Source organism: Ranitomeya imitator, chromosome 2 (genome assembly GCF_032444005.1).
Source record: "Ranitomeya imitator isolate aRanImi1 chromosome 2, aRanImi1.pri, whole genome shotgun sequence".
Taxonomy (NCBI): domain Eukaryota; kingdom Metazoa; phylum Chordata; class Amphibia; order Anura; family Dendrobatidae; genus Ranitomeya; species Ranitomeya imitator.
In genome coordinates this window covers 497,044,087-497,065,005 of record NC_091283.1, presented here as the reverse complement: position 1 = coordinate 497,065,005, position 20,919 = coordinate 497,044,087, and the positions used below count along the sequence as shown (strand labels likewise).

The window sequence follows — 20,919 nt, the reverse complement described above, 5'->3', positions numbered from 1 at the left end:
CTCACTGACTATCTCCCACTCCCTCCAGTCAGCTTCTGTCTAACTTCCTAACCAACCCACCAGTTTTACCTAAGTGTGAGGAGTGCCCTAATAGATAGAAGCATGGCTCCCCCTGGAGGACTGGAGTGTGAAGTGTGTTTTGTGGTTGTGATATCTGGACAGAAGATCTCCTTCAATGCCTTCAGACGTAACATCACTCCACTTGGTGGAAGAATAACATTACTGCAACGACCAGGACTCTGGGGCGCTGCACTAACACAGAGTGCGCATCTTCAATCACCAAGCCACTGGCTCCAACAGGTTTCACAGGATAACACAAAAGTTAGAGAAAGGCTAATTATTTTTTTAAGCCAAAATATCGCCACATTGTAGGGTGCCCAGGACGGTAGCCATGGGTAAGCTGCTGCATCTCCACGCCTTGGCACTCCACATACACACAGTGTCCCAGTCTATATATGTTGTGCTATTATGTTTGCTTTGTACTCACTTGTAGGCCAGAGGCCTCCGCTGCATCCTCATCCTTGGTTCAAGGATCAGCCACACACACATCAGGGGCCACACTGGACAGTTCAAGTACATCAGTTTTTAATATGCATTATTGGGCACAGCACCTTCCGGTTCCAGTTTCATTAACACAGTACATTTCAAGCGTCCGCTTACGTTCAGCTCAGATTGTCCCTATTTTAATAGCTCCTGTTAGCCCTAGGGACTCCACATCCTGCACAGCAATATTATTTATGCTTATTTATTTATATAGCACCATTGATTCCATGGTGCTGTACATGAGAAGGGGTTAAATATAAATTACATATACTACTTACAGTAAGCAAACTAACAATTACAGACTGATACAGAGGTGAGAGGACCCTGCCCTTGTGGGCTTACATTTTACAGGATGTTGGGGAAGGTTGAGGGTTGCAGCAGCTCCGGTGTTGGTGAGGCAGTAGCTCCGGTAGTGTTGAGGAGGCATCGGGGTCAGTGCAGGCTGTAAGCTTTCCTGAAGAGATGGGCTTTCAGGTTCCGTCTGAAGGATCAGAATGTGGTTGATAGTTGGACGTGTTGGGGCAAAGAATTCCAGAGGATGGGGGATATTCGGGAGAAGTCTTGGAGGCGGTTGTGTGAGGAGCGAATAAGTGTGGAGGAGAGAAGGAGATCTTGGGAGGACCGGAGATTGCATGAAGGAAGATATCGGGAGATTAGTTCAGAGATATATGGAGGAGACAAGTTATGGATGGCTTTGTAGGTCAGTATTAGTAATTTGAACTAGATATGCTGAGGCAATGGGAGCCAGTGAAGAGATATGCATTGGGGGGAAGCGGAGGAGAAGTGAGGAGAGAGATGAATTAGTCAGGCACCAGAGTTAAGGATGGACTGGAGATGTGCAAGGGTGTTAGCTGGGAGACCACAGAAAAGGATGTTGCAGTAGTCAAGGCGGGAGATGATGAGGGCATGCACAAGCATTTTAGTAGATTGATGGTTGAGGAAAGGACAGATTCTGGAGATATTTTTCAGCTGGAGGCGACAGGAGGTGGAAAGAGCTTGGATGTGTGGTTTGAAGGACAGGGCAGAGTCTAGGATTACTCCAAGGCAGCGAATTGCCGGTACGGGGGAAAGCATGATGTCGTTAATTGCAATAGATAGGTCAGGTAAGGAAGATCTTTGAGATGGAGGACAGATGATGAGTTCTGATTTGTCCACATTGAGTTTGAGGAAGCGAGAGGAAAAGAAAGAGGATATGGCTGATAGACACTCCAGGATTCTGGACAGCAGAGAGGTGACGTCTGTGCCGGAAAGGTAGATCTGAGTGTCATCAACATAAAGGTGGTACTGGAATCCATGAGACTTTATGAGTTGTCCCAGGCCAGGTGAATAGATTGAGAAGAGTAGGAGTCCTAGAACAGAGCCTTGAGGGAATCCAACAGTGAGAGGGTGGGATGAGGAGGTAGTGTGAGAGTGGGAGACGCTGAATTTGTGGTTGGAAAGGTATGAGGAGATCCAGGATACGGTGAGGTCCTTGATGCCAAAGGAGGAGAGGATCTGTAGTAGGAGGTAGTGGTCAACTGTGTCAAAAGCAGAGAACAGGTCTAGAAGGAGGAGTACAGAGTGTTGTCCGTTAGCTTTGGCTGTAAGTAGGTCGTTAGTAATTTTGGTCAGGGCTGTCTCAGTTGAGTGATGGGGCCGGAAACCAGATTGTAGATTGTCAAAGAGAAAGTTAGATGAGAGGTGGAAGAAAGTTCAGCATGGACTTGTTGCTCCAGGAGTTTGGAAGCGAATGGGAGCAGCGATATTGGGTGATAGCTGGACATAGCAGTTGGATCGAGGGTTGGCTTTTTAAGGATAGGTGTGATTGTGGCATGCTTGAAAGCAGAAGAGAAGGTGCCAGGAGTTAATAATAGGTTGAAGAGGTGGGTTAAGGATGGGATAAGAGTGGTGGTGAGGTTGGGGAACAGGTGGGATGGGATGGGGTTGAGCGCACAGTTGGGGAGGTGCGATTTGGAGAGGAGACAATTAAGCCCCCCCTCAGTGATGTTGAGTAGGGAGGTTATGGTTTTTTTGGGGCATTGGTCTGGTATACAAAGGGGTTGTGGTGGTTGAACAATGAAGACTTGCCTTGTTTGGTCGATCTTATTTTTAAAGTGTGTGGTAAAGTCCTCAGCAGAGATGAGGGAGGTCGGAGGGGGCAGTGGGTGGCGGAGGAGGGAGTTAAAGGTTCTGAATAAAGGCTGGGTTCACATTGCATTATGGCGGTACGTTTAACGGACTATGTTACACCGCGGCATAACGCGGTGTAACGTAGTCCGTTAACGCCGGCACAGACTGCAATGTCAGACGCATTGCTAGTGCACGCCCACAGTGGGCGTGCGCTAGCGATGTGCCATCATTTGAGTGATGGACCCAAGACGCGGGCTGCAGCGTTTCCGGATCCATCACTGCTAGCACAGATGGAGCTAGCAGATGCTCCATCTGCGCTATCGCTGTGCAAAGTCGGCACTTGCGTTAGCGCAGTCCGTTTAACGTATGCGTTGAACGGACTGCACTAACGCAATGTGAACCTAGCCTAACTGTTTGGGGTTTTAGGATAGGGAAGATACAAGGGTTGTGAAGTAGGTCTGTTTAGCAGAGGTGAGAGCAGATATAAAAGCTGCCTGTTTGAATGCAGTGAAGTCATCTTGCACATGCATTTTCTTTCAATGCCGCTCAGCAACCTTGGACACTTGCAGGAGCTTTTTAAAGGTGTTATTGTGCCAGGGTTGTCTATTGATAAGTCACACTATTCCATGAACGAGAGGGGCAACCATGTCAATAGCTGATGCAAGAGGTGGCATTGTAGAAGCAGCGGCACTGTCTGTGTCGTGGAGTGAGGATATGGATGCCAGTGGTAGGATAGAGTCAGAGAGTGTGTGGGTGTCTAGGTATGCAAGGTTTCTGCGGGGGTGCGCATGCTGCTGGACATGGGTGACCTGTGAGGACAGGGATGAGAAAGTGAGCAGATGTGGGCGGATAAAGGGAGAGGAGAGGTGGTGAATTTAGATAGAGAGCAGAGACTAGTGAAGACCAGGTCTAGCGTATTTCCGTCTGTGTGGGTGGCTGCGGAGGACCACTGAGTAAGTCCAAAAGATGAAGTAAGTGACAGAAGTTTGGAGGCTGTTGACTAAAGAGTATCAGTGGGGATATTACTGAGATCTGACATATCTCCATCATGGAGGTTCCCGGTCCAGCTTGCTCTGTATGGAAGGGATTAAGGCACACTCCTCAGGGCCTTGTTCGGGCACAGGAGATTTTGTATGACTTCATGCTGCCAGAACACTATGTACTCCACGTGACTCCAGTCCACTGCATCTTGAATTTGATCTTCACACAAACTTCCCACTTACTCTAACTTTTACTAACCCACTAAACCAGGAAGTGGATCCTTTTTCTACTTGCCCAAGTCCCCTCTCAAGCTGGGCTATTCCCAAAATATTAACTGTATCTACAGTAACTGTCTATCTCTACCTTAAGCACTAAAATATATCCTGTACTTTTCTCTATCTCAGTTTAGTGTACCATAATTACCTTAGGTGTTACCTTTGCAGTACCCACACAGCAGCATCAGTACTTATCACACTGTACATTAGCTACATAACACTCTATACATTTTACATTTCACATGACACCATAAAATGGACTTAAAATGCATGACAGTATTCGCAATTGTTGTCTTCATGGTCAGGAACATGACAGTCTCTGTCATACCCTTACAATATTGGGCTAATTATTTCTACCGGGTTTTTCTAAAGTTTGGACACATAGGAATTCTCATTATATAATATTTGCATACTTAACTCTTATCCTTCCCCACAGATCCAAATTAATGTGCTTAACCCTTTTAAGGAAAATGTCAGAGCGTTACCTTTTCTCCATTGTGCAGATCTGCATAACTATGGACTGGAGTCGCCCATACATATTAGACAAGCGATATCGGCTGAATATAAGCATACAAAACATTGAGCACCATATTAATAATAATCTTTATTTATATAGCACCAACGTATTCCGCAACACTTTACAATTCAACCATATTTAACCTCTTCACGACCTTGGACGTACTGGGTGTGTCATGGAGATTTTGTGGGCACAGGAGTTGTGTGCGCATTATCGCCACCTAGTGTTCAGCTAACATCATAGCTGACACCAGGCTCTTAGGCTACGTTCAGATTAGCGTTGCGCGCCGCTGCGTCGGCGACGCAACGCACGACGCACGAAAAAACGCTGCGTTTTGCGACGCGTGCGTCGTTTTTTGACAAAAATCGGACGCAAGAAAAATGCAACTTGTTGCATTTTCTTGCGTCCGACGCTAGCGTCAAAAACGACGCACGTGTCGGAAAACGCAACAAGAAAAACGCATGCGTCCCCCATGTTAAACATAGGGGCGCATGACGCGTGCGTCGCCGCTGCGTTTCCCGACGCAGCGTCGGGAAACGCTAATCTGAACGTAGCCTTAATTCCAGGAGCAGTATCTGCACGGCTTCCAGCATTTTGAACCCCTACATTCATGGTGCATTGCAATGCTTTATAACAGTGATCAGACTGCTACAATTGATCAGACTGCTACGAGACATGGTTAGATGAAAGCTATGACTGGGCAGTTAACTTACAGGGTTACAGTCTGTTTAGAAAGGATCGTAAAAATCGGAGAGGAGGAGGGGTTTGTCTCTATGTAAAGTCTTGTCTAAAGTCCACTTTAAGGGAGGATATTAGCGAAGGGAATGAGGATGTCGAGTCCATATGGGTTGAAATTCATGGAGGGAAAAATGGTAACAAAATTCTCATTGGGGTCTGTTACAAACCCCCAAATATAACAGAAAGCATGGAAAGTCTACTTCTAAAGCAGATAGATGAAGCTGCAACCCATAATGAGGTCCTGGTTATGGGGGACTTTAACTACCCGGATATTAACTGGGAAACAGAAACCTGTGAAACCCATAAAGGCAACAGGTTTCTGCTAATAACCAAGAAAAATTATCTTTCACAATTGGTGCAGAATCCAACCAGAGGAGCAGCACTTTTAGACCTAATACTATCTAATAGACCTGACAGAATAACAAATCTGCAGGTGGTTGGGCATTTAGGAAATAGCGACCACAATATTGTGCAGTTTCACCTGTCTTTCACTAGGGGGACTTGTCAGGGAGTCACAAAAACATTGAACTTTAGGAAGGCAAAGTTTGAACAGCTTAGAGATGCCCTTAATCTGGTAGACTGGGACAATATCCTCAGAAATGAGAATACAGATAATAAATGGAAAATGTTTAAGAACATCCTAAATAGGCAGTGTAAGCGGTTTATACCTTGTGGGAATAAAAGGACTAGAAATAGGAAAAACCCAATGTGGCTAAACAAAGAAGTAAGACAGGCAATTAACAGTAAAAAGAAAGCATTTGCACTACTAAAGCAGGATGGCACCATTGAAGCTCTAAAAAACTATAGGGAGAAAAATACTTTATCTAAAAAACTAATTAAAGCTGCCAAAAAGGAAACAGAGAAGCACATTGCTAAGGAGAGTAAAACTAATCCCAAACTGTTCTTCAACTATATCAATAGTAAAAGAATAAAAACTGAAAATGTAGGCCCCTTAAAAAATAGTGAGGAAAGAATGGTTGTAGATGACGAGGAAAAAGCTAACATATTAAACACCTTCTTCTCCACACGGTGGAAAATGAAATGCAAGGTGAAATCCCAAGAAACAATGAAAACCCTATATTAAGGGTCACCAATCTAACCCAAGAAGAGGTGCGAAACCGGCTAAATAAGATTAAAATAGATAAATCTCCGGGTCCGGATGGCATACACCCACGAGTACTAAGAGAACTAAGTAATGTAATAGATAAACCATTATTTCTTATTTTTAGTGACTCTATAGCGACAGGGTCTGTTCCGCAGGACTGGCGCATAGCAAATGTGGTGCCAATATTCAAAAAGGGCTCTAAAAGTGAACCTGGAAATTATAGGCCAGTAAGTCTAACCTCTATTGTTGGTAAAATATTTGAAGGGTTTCTGAGGGATGTTATTCTGGATTATCTCAATGAGAATAACTGTTTAACTCCATATCAGCATGGGTTTATGAGAAATCGCTCCTGTCAAACCAATCTAATCAGTTTTTATGAAGAGGTAAGCTATAGACTGGACCACGGTGAGTCATTGGACGTGGTATATCTCGATTTTTCCAAAGCGTTTGATACCGTGCCGCACAAGAGGTTGGTACACAAAATGAGAATGCTTGGTCTGGGGGAAAATGTGTGTAAATGGGTTAGTAACTGGCTTAGTGATAGAAAGCAGAGGGTGGTTATAAATGGTATAGTCTCTAACTGGGTCGCTGTGACCAGTGGGGTACCGCAGGGGTCAGTATTGGGACCTGTTCTCTTCAACATATTCATTAATGATCTGGTAGAAGGTTTACACAGTAAAATATCGATATTTGCAGATGATACAAAACTATGTAAAGCAGTTAATACAAGAGAAGATAGTATTCTGCTACAGATGGATCTGGATAAGTTGGAAACTTGGGCTGAAAGGTGGCAGATGAGGTTTAACAATGATAAATGTAAGGTTATACACATGGGAAGAGGGAATCAATATCACCATTACACACTGAACGGGAAACCACTGGGTAAATCTGACAGGGAGAAGGACTTGGGGATCCTAGTTAATGATAAACTTACCTGGAGCAGCCAGTGCCAGGCAGCAGCTGCCAAGGCAAACAGGATCATGGGGTGCATTAAAAGAGGTCTGGATACACATGATGAGAGCATTATACTGCCTCTGTACAAATCCCTAGTTAGACCGCACATGGAGTACTGTGTCCAGTTTTGGGCACCGGTGCTCAAGAAGGATATAATGGAACTAGAGAGAGTACAAAGGAGGGCAACAAAATTAATAAAGGGGATGGGAGAACTACAATACCCAGATAGATTAGCGAAATCAGGATTATTTAGTCTAGAAAAAAGACGACTGAGGGGCGATCTAATAACCATGTATAAGTATATAAGGGGACAATACAAATATTTCGCTGAGGATCTGTTTATACCAAGGAAGGTGACGGGCACAAGGGGGCATTCTTTGCGTCTGGAGGAGAGAAGGTTTTTCCACCAACATAGAAGAGGATTCTTTACTGTTAGGGCAGTGAGAATCTGGAATTGCTTGCCTGAGGAGGTGGTGATGGCGAACTCAGTCGAGGGGTTCAAGAGAGGCCTGGATGTCTTCCTGGAGCAGAACAATATTGTATCATACAATTATTAGGTTCTGTAGAAGGACGTAGATCTGGGTACTTATTATGATGGAATATAGGCTGAACTGGATGGACAAATGTCTTTTTTCGGCCTTACTAACTATGTTACTATGTTACTATGTTACAATTGAAAGTCCTATAAAGGTACTAAGTAATAAAGTACACCAAAGTAAAAATAAATAGTAAAAACATTTTTTTTAAAAACATCACAAAAAAGTAAAAATATTATATCCATAAATTAGTATTTTTATGTAAAAGCAAAAAATAAACAACAAATTGGTACTGACATGGCTGGAATTACCCGACCTATAAAACTGTCACACTAGTTAACCCCTTTAGTGAACATCATAAAAAATATGTATATAAAAATTGACAGATTTCACCATACCGCTAATGAAAAAGTGGAATAAAACATTATAGAAAAAAAAAATGTAAATAAAAATGGTATAGCTGAAAATATAATCTTGTCCTGCAAAAAACAAGCTGCCCCACAGCTCCATCTGTTGAAAAATAAAAAAGTTATAAGTCTCAGAATAAAGCAATGCAAAAATAATTATTTTTTTATAAAATAGTTTTATTACGTAAAAGCGCCAAAACAAAAAAATTTATATAAATGTGGTATCGCTGTAATTGTACTGACCCAAAGAATAAAGCTGCCTTATCAATTTTATCACACACAGAACGACATGAAAAAAAAAAAAAAAACAATCCCTGAATTTCAGGTTTTTGTTCATTCTGCCTCCCAAAAATTGGAAGAGAAAGCAATAATAAAACTTTACGAGCCCGAAAATGGTACCAATGAAAATGTCAACTTGTCCAGCATAAAACATGCCCTCATATGACTCATATGTTGGCCTATGATGCGACAGTGCCCATCTTTTTAGGTGTCCATAAAAGAGCGGTCCGCCACAGTTTTGTGCACTTTTGAAAAGCAGGACAATGCTGAGCAGAGGCCAGATGGAGTCCAGAGTAACTCTGCTGCCTCATTGTAGTGAATGGATCTCTCAGGGGTTTCATCAGAATCATGTCATTCAGAGATTTAGATGGACACCGCAAAGTAAGTGCTCACCGTAGAGCACAAGATAAATGTGATCCTAAATGTTATGTAAAATGTTCCCAACAAAAGATTAAAATCAATTGCTGATCAAATTTTAACCTTTCTATCTTCCTAACAAAAAAATTCTGTTTAAAAAAAGATGCAGATATAAAGTAGACATGTGGTAAATCTTATTTATTAACAATTTTGTGTGATATAACTCTCTGATTTAAGGGCATAAAAATGGATCTGGATAGGTTGGAAACTTGGGCTGAAAGGTGGCAGATGAGGTTTAACAATGATAAATGTAAGGTTATACACATGGGAAGAAGGAATCAATATCACAATTACACACTGAACGGGAAATCACTGGGTAAATCTGACAGGGAGAAGGACTTGGGGATCCTAGTTAATGATAAACTTACCTGGAGCAGCCAGTGCCAGGCAGCAGCTGCCAAGGCAAACAGGATCATGGGGTGCATTAAAAGAGGTCTGGATACACATGATGAGAGCATTATACTGCCTCTGTACAAATCCCTAGTTAGACCGCACATGGAGTACTGTGTCCAGTTTTGGGCACCGGTGCTCAGGAAGGATATAATGGAACTAGAGAGAGTACAAAGGAGGGCAACAAAATTAATAAAGGGGATGGGAGAACTACAATACCTAGATAGATTAGCGAAATTAGGATTATTTAGTCTAGAAAAAAGACGACTGAGGGGCGATCTAATAACCATGTATAAGTATATAAGGGGACAATACAAATATCTCGCTGAGGACTTGTTTATACCAAGGAAGGTGACGGGCACAAGGGGGCATTCTTTGCGTCTGGAGGAGAGAAGGTTTTTCCACCAACATAGAAGAGGATTCTTTACTGTTAGGGCAGTGAGAATCTGGAATTGCTTGCCTGAGGAGGTGGTGATGGCGAACTCAGTCGAGGTGTTCAAGAGAGGCCTGGATGTCTTCCTGGAGCAGAACAATATTGTATCATACAATTATTAGGTTCTGTAGAAGGACGTAGATCTGGGGATTTATTATGATGGAATATAGGCTGAACTGGATGGACAAATGTCTTTTTTCGGCCTTACTAACTATGTTACTATGTTACTATGTTAAAATTGCAAAATTATCCAAATTTTCGCCAAATTTCCAATATTTTCACAAATAAATGCAAGTTATTGCGAATAAATTTTACCGCTAGCATGAAGTACAGTATGTCAGTTGAAAACATTCTCAGAATCAGTTGGATCCGTTGAAGCGTTCCAGGGTTATTACCATATAAAGTGACATTGGTTAGTGTTGTAAAATTTGGCGTGCTCATGAAGGTGAAAAGCAGGCTTGGTATATCAAGGGTTTAATGAAGGGTAACAAGCTCAAGCTTCTATGTAACTATGCGCTTGCAAACTGATTCATGTTACTAGATATCTATTAATATGAATCAGTTCACAAGTGCATAGTCACAATGCAAACATTGAATACATGATATGTAGACTGCATTACTGCTATTTAAATATACTTATAAAATTTACTTAGCACACAAAATAGATAGATAGATGATAGCTAGATAGATGATAGATAATAGATAGGCAGATAGATGATAGATAATAGATAGATGGATGATAGATAATTAGATAGATAATAGAAAGATAATAGATAGATAGTAGATAGATAGATAAATAAATAGAGAGATAGATAGATAGATAGATAGATAGATAGATAGATAGATAGATAGATAGATAGCTTGATGTTCCATCTCCAGAATTTTAAGAAAATCGTCTGTGCCTTCATTTTTCCAAACTGAATAACCCCAACGTTGATACCATGTCTTGGTGTTTTCTCCACAGGAAACTTCATTGCCCCAGAAATTACATCCACATGAACCTTTTTGTATCTTTCATCATACGTGGAGCTGCTGTATTTATTAAAGATGCCATTCTATTTGCAGATGAGGATATTGATCATTGCACCATGTCTACGGTAAACATATGTTTGAGTGACGTCTAAAGCTTAGTATACTGATATATGGCATAATTGTTGTTACTTCACCATATTAATGAAATGTTTTACTATGCATTTTTCCCCATCCATTACAATCCATTTTAGGGTGAATATTGGTTTGTTTTTGGTCTTATAAAACATTAATACATCAATCAAGTATATAAGCCAGGATCATCATATATTAGCCAAAACAGGGTTGTAAAGGGAGTGGTGGAATCACTGTGCCGTGGTCCGAGGAGAACCTGGAGGGGCAGGACTAGGTGAGCACCTGACTCTTCCCTAGAGCCCCTGATGGTGGGGTTAGGCTTGACTTCCTATGGACACCAAGTGCTATACTAGGACAGAATTCGGACGCACGACAGCAGACCCCCAAGGGACAGGTATCTGGAACGGAGAGAGTACAGCTAATACAGGCAGGAACACAGGAACTACAGATGCTGGCAGATATGGCTGGTATCGTTAGTATGGATAGGCACTGCTGGTGCGAGCTCGTCTGTCTGCTAAAAAAAAAAAAACAAATGCGTCATTAATAGGCTGAGAACCAGATGCTCTGCATTCCTTGTGTGAATATTGCCACATACAGAGTATATTTTTTTTGGCATTGGTGTACCACACGGCCAATCCCTGATTGAAGGCTGGCTATTTCATTTGGTATTGAACCTTTGCAGTTGCCATTTTACTTGGGTCCGCTGCACCCTGGTAGTGCAATTGTATTGAGGCCCATTTAGACAGGTAAGCATCTCTGCCTGTTTTTGTTTTTCTCTTGAATGTTGGAGGAATTTTTCCTCTTTTTGTGGTTTTCATCGTCTGTCTGGTATACAGATAAGCACTGGCAGGTGCAGACTGATCTGGGTGGTATATACATAAGCACTGGTAGGTGCAAGCTGGTCCAGATATGTACTGGCAGGTGTGTGCTGGTTCGGCTGGTATACAGATAAGCACTGGCAGGTGCGTGCTGGTTTGACTGGTATACAGATAAGCACTAGCAGATGTGGGCTGGTTCGGCTGGTATACGGATAAGCACTGGCAGGGGCAGGCTGATTTTGCTGGTATACAGATAAGAACTGGCAGTTGCGGGCTGGTCCGGCTGGTATACAGATAAGCACTGGCAGGTGCGTGCTGGTTTGACTGGAATACAGAAAAGCACTGGCAGGTGCTGGCTGGTTTTACAGGTATACAGATAAGCACTCGCAGGTGCGGGTTCATATGGCTGAAATACAGGGAGACAAGGCAAGTAAAGGCAGACAGGTACTGGACAGGTAGACAGACTGGCAGGTACTGGGGACCTGACAACAAGCAAGTGTGCAAGTGACTAACTTTACACATTTCACAGGCACCTTCATTCAGTTGGAGGTACCTTAACCCCTTTCTGCCATCAGACATACACTCCCGTCCATGTGACCTGGGACTTAATTCCCATGGATGGGATAGTACATCATACACGATCAGCTGCACTCATGGGGGGAGCGAGGCCGATAGCGGCCGGGTGTCAGCTGATTATCAGTGAACACCGTAAAAAAATAAATAAAAAGGCAAAAAAACAATGCTTTATCATCAAACCCCTGAGTAAAAAGTGGAATAACATGTGATCAAAAAGATGGATATAAATAAACATGGTACCACTGAAAATATTATTTTGTCCGGCAAAAAACGAGCCACCATACAGCATCATCAGTGAAAAAATAAAAAAGTTATAGCCCTCAGAATAAAGTGATGCAAAAATAATTATTTTTTATATAAAATAGTTTTTATTGTATAAAAGCGGCAAAACATAAAAAATGATATAAATGAGGTATCGCTGTAATCGTACTAATCCATAAAATAAACCTGCTTTATTAATTTTACCACATGCAGAATTGTATAACACCCCACCCAAAAGAAATTCATTAATTGCTGTTTTTTGTTCATTCCGCCTCCCAAAAATCGTAACAAAAAGAGATCAAAAAATGTCATGTGCCAATAAATGGCAACAATAAAAACATCAACTCGTCCCACAAAAAACAAGACCTCACATGACTCTGTGGGCCAAAATATGGAAAAATTATAGCTCTCAAAATGTGGTGATGCAAAAACTATTTTTTGCAATAAAAAGCGTCTTTTAGCGTATGACAGCTGCCAAACATAAAAATCAGCTATAAAAATCCACTATAAATAGTAAATCAAACCCCCCCTTTATCACCCCCTTAGTTAGAGAAAAATAATAAAATAAAACGTATTTATTTCCACTTTTCCATTAGAGTTAGAGATAAAGTTAGGGTGGGGGCTAAAGTTAGGGTTGGGGCTAAAGCTAGGGTTTGGATTGTGGCTAAAGTTAGGGTTAAGGTTAGGGCTAAAGTTGGGGTTAGTGTTTGGAGTACATTTACGGTTGGGGTTAGGGTTGGGAATTAGGGTTGAGATTAGGGTTAGGGGTGTGGTTAGGGTTATGGTTAGGGTTGGGATTAGGGTTAGGGGTGTGTTAGGGTAAGGGTTGAAGTTAGAATTGGGGGTTTCCACTGCTTAAGCACATCAGGGGCTCTCCAAACGCGACATCGCGTCCGATCTCAATTCCAGCCAATTCTGCGTTGAAAAAGTAAAATGGTGCTCCTTCCCTTCCGAGCTCTGCACCAAAACAGTGGTTTACCCCCACATATGGAGTATCAGCGTACTCAGGTCAAATTGGACATCAACTTTTTCAGTCCAATTTCTCCTGTTACCCTTGAGAAAATAAAAATTGGGGCAAAAAGATCATTTTTGGGAAAAAAATATGATTTTTTATTTTTACGGCCCTACATTATAAACTTCTGTGAAGCACTTGAGGGTTCAAAGTGTTCACCATACATCTAGATAAATTCCTTAGGGGGTCTACTTTCCAAAATGGGGTCACTTGTGGGGGTTTCCACTGTTTAGGCACATCAGGGGCTCTTCAAACGCGACATGGCATCTGATCTCAATTCCAGCCAATTTTGCTTTGAAAAGACAAACGGCGCTCCTTTCCTTCCGAGCTCTGCCATGCGCCCAAACAATGGTTTACCCCCACATATGGGGTATTGGCATATTCAGGACAAATTGTACAACAACTTTTGGGTCCAATTTCTCCTGTTACCCTTGGTAAAATAAAACAAATTGGATCTGAAACAAATTTTTTGTGAAAACATTTAAATGTTTATTTTTTTTAAATATTCCAAAAATTCTTGTGAAGCACCTGAAGGGTTAATAAACTTATTGAATGTGGTTTTGAGCACCTTGAGGGTGCAGTTTTTAGAATGATGTCACTTTGGGAATTTTCTATCATATATACCCCTCAAAGTGACTTCAAATGTGATGTGGTTCCTAAAAAAAATGATGTTGTAAAAATGAGAAATCGATGGTCAACTTTTAACTCTTCTAACTTCCTAACAAAATAAAAATTTGGTCCCAAAATTGTACAGATGTAAAGTCGATATGTGGGAAATGTTACTTATTAAGTATTTTTTGTGACATATCTCTGTGATTTAAGAGCATGAAAATTCAAAGTTGGAGAATTGCAAAATTTTAAACATTTTTGTCAAATTTCCGTTTTTTTCACAAATAAACGCAAGTCATATCAAAGAAATTTTACTATCATGAAGTAAAATATGTCATGAAAAAAACAGTGTCAGAATCTCTTGGATCTATGGAAGTGTTCCAGAGTTATTGCCTCATAAAGGGACAGTGGTCAGAATTGTAACAATTGGCCTGGTCATTAACAGTCAAACCACCCTTGGGGGTTAAGAGGTTAAATAATACGTGTATCCTAGCCATTGGCTGAGAACACTTTAGGATGGCTTTTGCTGCCCCATTAAGAAGGAATCCACACACGCTTGCGCCCTATGCAAAGTGCCCGATGATCTGCGTGTCATGCGGAAAAAAGGCAGAACTGCAGGGTGGCCGAGGCAGTGAGTGAGCCAGTGTCCCTGCCAGATGAAGGAGAGAAGCATGCAGGGACATCGGCGCTGCACGGGGTCTGGTTGAAAGAATGTGTCCCACCCTGGAGGACTCATCATTACAGAGAAAACCCAAGAAATGGAGCTGAGCTGCAATTCCACATAGAGCATGTGGACAGTTGTTGTGCTATTTTTGCAAAAAATGCAGCCAAGTTATTCTTGGAATGGAAAACTCCTTAAACTCTTGAACTTCCTCTCATTTCAGGTAAACTGTAAGGCGGCTGTGGTGTTCTTCCAGTACTCCATCCTTGCCAATTTCTCTTGGCTTCTGGTGGAGGGAATGTATCTGCACACTCTTCTCACTCTCACATTTACCTCGCAGAAGAGGTATTTTTGGTGGTACATCATTATTGGCTGGGGTGAGTCCCTTCTTATACTTGGAATTAGATTCTAGGAAATACAATAGGGACAGCTGAGTATGGGTCTTCATCTCACAAGTCCTTAAAAAGCCACTGAGAAATTCATAGAAAGAAAACTCAGAGGTTGGAAAAATGTACACTTCCAACTTTAACATTATTTAATTTTTGTAGGGTAGGTGATAATAGCAAAAGTATATCATATACTGTAGGGTAAGGATCAGCCACTTATGATCCAATTTTATTATCATTTCACAATTTGTAAATTGGGTTTTAGTAATGATCTATGTTTTCATAGATTTTATTACATATACAGTTATCGTGAGGTGTTATCCATTTTGTAAGGGGTCTGCTCTTTATTATTAGGAGCTCTTTAATAATTGCTTAATTTTTGCAGGTCTCCCGGCACTTACTATTGCAGTGTGGATAAAGACTCGGATCAGCTTTGATAACACTGGGTGAGGATTTGACTTTTTTCACCATAATTCCATTAAGTCACAAAACAGACCTCCGTTACCAAAAACAAAATGGCCACTTAAAAGTTGTCTTAGTTGTATACTTTAGTCTCTTAGAATAACTTTCATGTCTGCCTTTTAATGTAACCACTTGCACAAAATATTGAGTTAAATGACTTATAAAATCCCTGAGCTCTCCTGTTTTTGCAGTGCTTTTCCATTTTGTGCCGTGTCATTTCATAGTAGAGATATTTACATTTGTTTCTTCTTGAGTGCACTATGTGAAATCTCTGCTTGTTGTTTGTGAAGACACAGCATTGTATCTTAACTAACCAAATGAAATATTTCAGTAGGCCCAGGGACATGAGTTAGAGTTCATGTGAGAATGACTGTTGACCCTTAGGGCTCATACTCATTTGAGTGAAATACGGCCAAGTCTTGGCTAGTAACACTTGGCTCTGCCGCTGGCACTTGGGAGCGGAGTGTGCAGCTCCATATATTGCTATGCAGTCGCATAGCAGTCTGGAGTGCCGGCGGCAGAGCCGGGTTTTAACATGTGAGACTGGGCCGTATTTCACGCAAGTGAGTATGAGCCCTTATTGTCATTGATTTCATGTTAAATGGCTACCATTTGTTGACTGACTGCTGATTAACTATTGTATCTGTCCTTGCATTGCAGTCCTAGTATTGTTCTACTATCATTGGGAAACAAAGGCACAATGTTTGAATATTTGTTAATATGTTGATGAAACATTCGTGCTCTGCAATATGAAGGACAATCTATGCATGTTGTTTGAACACTTCAGCAGTGAGGGATGGCCCCTACCATCTTCTCCCAAGCCTGTGGTGGAATTCCTAAATGAAAAGTTGTGACCTAATAAAAAGAGGATCGGCCTGTGTTCAGAGATACAGAGAGAGCCAGAGATTCAGCCAAGACATTCACACATCCAGGGTACTCTACAGGACTGCCGCCCATACATCATGGCTCCATCACGAGGGACACGGATCTATCATTCTACAGGAAACAAACTAGGTGACCTCGTCCCTGGATCGAAGAGTACAGATCTGCTCCATTGACCATCGCTGAACCATGGATACGTTTGAAGAAAGCCAGGATTGGGACCCACCAGTTTCCTGACGCCATGGAGATATTTGGAGAAGCCAGGTTGTGACCCTGGGGTCAATTGGCCTTGTAGCTCAATGGACTGTCACCTTCCTTAGCTTGTCATTACCTTCTCTCTGTGTGCGCTCCACATGTGCGGTAGCTGACCCTGGGAGCTCTGAAGTAACAGCTGTTATTATCTGGCAAGTCAGCGGAAGGGTGAGACTCTAATGTGCACCATCTTGGGTTATTTTACTGGCACTGTTCTACATGTTTTCTGCCTGTTTTGTGGTTCAATAAAGTATTGCCACACTGTTCTACCCTCACCCTGTGTTATCTCAATAATGTTATGCTCACATTAAAAGGAGAGCAGGCATTCGTCGGGACGATCCCTGGTCTATACGGTTTTGGCAACGGACCTGGGCACCCGCCGACCCCCGTGTCTCCAGATTGTTCAACTGGACGTAATATCTAGAGGTGTGCGCTTTCATACCTCCCTCCCAGATGCTTCTATTCACAGCTAAGCTGCTTGTCTAACAGTCTCAGACACTGATGAGCTGTGATTTGCAGCATCTGAGATGAAGGGGTGAAAGTGCATGCTCCCAAAGAAGATTCTGAAGAAACTCCCAATTGGACTGCAAGCAGAGATTTCACATGGTTGTCAGAAGAAACAAATGTGAATATATCTGCACTGGAGTGACGCAGCTCAAAACACAAAACAGCAGCAGAATCAGGAGAGCTCAGGGATTTGTAAAATGTATTTAAGTAAATTTTTTGAGCAAGTAACAGGTCCTCTTTAAGATCTGGTAATAGTGGTATACATAGAATTTAGGAGGCTTTGTTACTAATGACAGGACTAATGTTTGTTTCCCCCTTCTACGCCCCTTGGCCAATTGCTAGACTTTTTTTGGAAAACAAAGCAGTTCCTTTGTTTTTCCACATTTCAGTGTTTGGGACTACCTCTATAGTGTATACTATAGTGGACCACTTTATGTGTGGATCACTTCGGGTACTCCCAATGGCTTAACTCAATGTCCTTTTAAAAGCTTTACTCTATAGATTAGCACACAGGCTAATGGAAGTCTCCCGCGGTTTGCAAAGAGTTCTTGGTTTCTGTGTTTGTATCAAAATAAATATGAACCTGAACAGAACAGATTCTAGTGTTTAAATAGAGCATTTCAGAGATTGCATTCATCTTATTATATCAGTTCACACTTCCCAACTTTTGAGAAGAGGCATCAAGAAGATTTTGAGTGATTAAAATGTTCTACCTTACCAATTCTCCTGAAACATCTGGGAAGTTCTACTGGGCACATCTCCAGGAAAATAAAGACAAAATTACTCTAAACTTCCTGGAAAACAGCATTTCCAGAAGTTTTCTTCATTCAAGATGGTGGGGGAAAGAAACTTAACCCCTTCCCGACCTTTGACGCATACGCTGCGTCATGAAAGTCGGTGCCATTCCGACCCATGACGCAGCATATGCGTCATGGAAAGATCGCGTCCCTGCAGATCGGGTGAAAGGGTTAACTCCCATTTCACCCGATCTGCAGGGACAGGGGGAGTGGTAGTTTAGCCCAGGGGGGCTTCACCCCCCCGTGGCTACGATCGCTCTGATTGGCTGTTGAAAGTGAAACTGCCAATCAGAGCGATTTGTAATATTTCACCTAAAAAACTGGTGAAATATTACAATCCAGCCATGGCCGATGCTGCAATATCATCGGCCATGGCTGGAAACACTAATGTGCCCCCACCCCACCCCACCGATCGCCCCCCCAGCCCCCCGATCTGTGGTCCGCTCCCCTCCGTCCTGTGCTCCACTCCCCCGTCCTCCTGTCCGCTCCCCCCGTGCTCCAATCACACCCCCCGTGCTCCAATCAAACCCCCTCGCACAGTGATCCACCCCCCGCACAGCGATCCCCCCCGCACAGCGATCCCCCCGTGCTCCGATCCACCCCCCCGCACAGCGATCCCCCGCTCCGTGCTCCAATCCACCCCCCCGTGTTCTGATCCACCCCCCCATGCTCCGATCCACCCCCCCGTGCTCCGACGCCCCCCTGTGCCCTGATCTCCCCCCCCTTATACTTACCTAGCCTCCCGGGGTCCGTCCGTCTTCTTTCCTGGGCGCCGCCATCTTCCAAAATGGCGGGCGCATGTGCAGTGCCGGCCGGCCGGCAGATTCGTTCCAAAGTGAGTTTTGATCACTAAGATAGGTTATATCTCAGTGATCAAAATAAAAAAAATAGTAAATGACCCCCCCCCCCTTTGTCTCCCCCATAGGTAGGGACAATAAAAAAAATAAATAATTTTTTTTTTCCACTAAGGTTGGGGTAAGAACTAGGGTTAGGGGAAGGGTTAGGGTTAGGGGTAGAGTTAGGGTTAGGGTTAGGGGTAGGGTTAGGGGTAGGGATAGGGGTAGGGTTAGGGTTCGGGATGTGCACACGTATTCTGGTCCTCTGCGGATTTTTCCGCAGAGGATTTGATAAATCCGCAGTGCTAAACCGCTGTGGATTTATCGCGGATTTGCTGCGGTTTTTCTGCGCATTTCACTGCGGTTTTACAACCGCGATTTTCTATTGGAGCAGTTGTAAAACCGCTGCGGAATCCGCAGAAAGAAGTGACATGCTGCGGAATGTAAACCGCTGCGTTTCAGTGCAGTTTTTCCGCAGCATGTTGACAGCGATTTTTGGTTCCCATAGGTTTACATTGAACTGTAAACTCATGGGAAACTGCTGCGGATCCGCAGCGTTTTCCGCAGCGTGTGCACATACCTTTAGAATTAGGCTATGTGCACACGGTGCGGATTTGGCTGCGGATCCGCAGCAGTGTTCCATCAGGTTTACAGTACCATGTAAACATATGGAAAACCAAATCCGCTGTGCCCATGGTGCGGAAAATACCGCGCGGGAACACTGTGTTGTATTTTCCGCAGCATGTCAATTCTTTGTGCGGATTCCGCAGCGTTTTACACCTGTTCCTCAATAGGAATCCGCAGGTGAAATCCGCACAAAAAACACTGGCAATCCGCGGTAAATCCGCAGGTAAAACGCACTGCCTTTTACCCGCGAATTTTTCAAAAATGGTGCTGAAAAATCTCATACGAATCCGCAACGTTGGCACATAGCCTTAGGGTTAGGGTTGGGTTGGAATTAGGGTTGTGGTTAGGGTTAGGGGTGTGTTGGGGTTAGGGTTGTGGTTAGGGGTGTGTTGGGGTTAGGGTTGTGATTAGGGTTACGGCTACAGTTGGGATAAGGTTTAGGGGTGTGTTGGAGTTAGAATTGAGGGGTTTCCACTGTTTAGGCACATCAGGGGGTCTCCAAACGCAACATGGCGCCACCATTGATTCCAGCCAATCTTGTATTCAAAAAGTCAAATGGTGCTCCCTCACTTCCGAGCCCCGGCGTGTGCCCAAACAGTGGTTTACCCCCACATATGGGGTACCAGCATACTCAGGACAAACTGCGCAACAATTACTGGGGTCCAATTTCTCCCGTTACCCTTGAGAAAATAAAAAATTGCTTGCTAAACATCATTTTTGAGGAAAGAAAAATGATTTTTTATTTTCACGGCTCTGCGTTGTAAACGTCTGTGAAGCACTTGGGGGTTCAAAGTGCTCACCTTACATCTAGATAAGTTCCTTTCGGGGTCTAGTTTCCAAAATGGGGTCACATGTGGAAGGTTTCTACTGTTTAGCCACATCAGGGGCTCTGCAAACGCAACGTGACGCCCGCAGAGCATTCCATCAAAGTCTGCATTTCAAAACGTCACTACTTCACTTCCGAGCCCCAGCATGTGCCTAAACAGTGGTTTACCCCCACATATGGGGTATCAGCGTACTCAGGAGAAACTGGACAACAACTTTTGTGGTCAAATTTCTCCTGTTACCCTTGGGAAAATAAAAAATTGCGGGCTAAAAAATCATTTTTGAGAAAAGAAATTTTTTTTTTTGTATTCATGGCTCTGCGTTATAAACTTCTGTGAAGCACTTGAGGGTTCAAAGTGCTCACCTCACATCTAGATTAGTTCCTTTTGGTGTCTAGTTTCCAAAGTGGGGTCATTTGTGGTGGATCTCCAATGTTTAGGCACACAGGGGCTCTCCAAACGCGACATGGTGTCCGCTAATGATTGGAGCTAATTTTCCATTTAAAAAGCCAAATGGCGTGCCTTCCCTTCTGAGCCCTGCCGTGCGCCCAAACAGTGGTTTACCCCCACATATGGGGTATCTGCGTACTCAGGAGAAACTGGACAACAACATTTGTGGTC

At 42.9% G+C, this 20,919-nt stretch overlaps 1 protein-coding gene across 1 annotated transcript in view; it reads left to right on the top strand.

Annotated features, from left to right (window-relative positions):
• The window catches only part of LOC138664648 (vasoactive intestinal polypeptide receptor-like), a 339,770-nt gene that overhangs the window by 251,337 nt on the left and 67,514 nt on the right, over nucleotides 1–20,919 (top strand). The window contains exons 6-8 of the mRNA XM_069751535.1: nucleotides 10,649–10,781; nucleotides 14,949–15,102; nucleotides 15,497–15,557. Coding sequence (XP_069607636.1) covers nucleotides 10,649–10,781; nucleotides 14,949–15,102; nucleotides 15,497–15,557 — 348 coding nt within the window. The remainder of the gene's footprint in view (nucleotides 1–10,648; nucleotides 10,782–14,948; nucleotides 15,103–15,496; nucleotides 15,558–20,919) is intronic.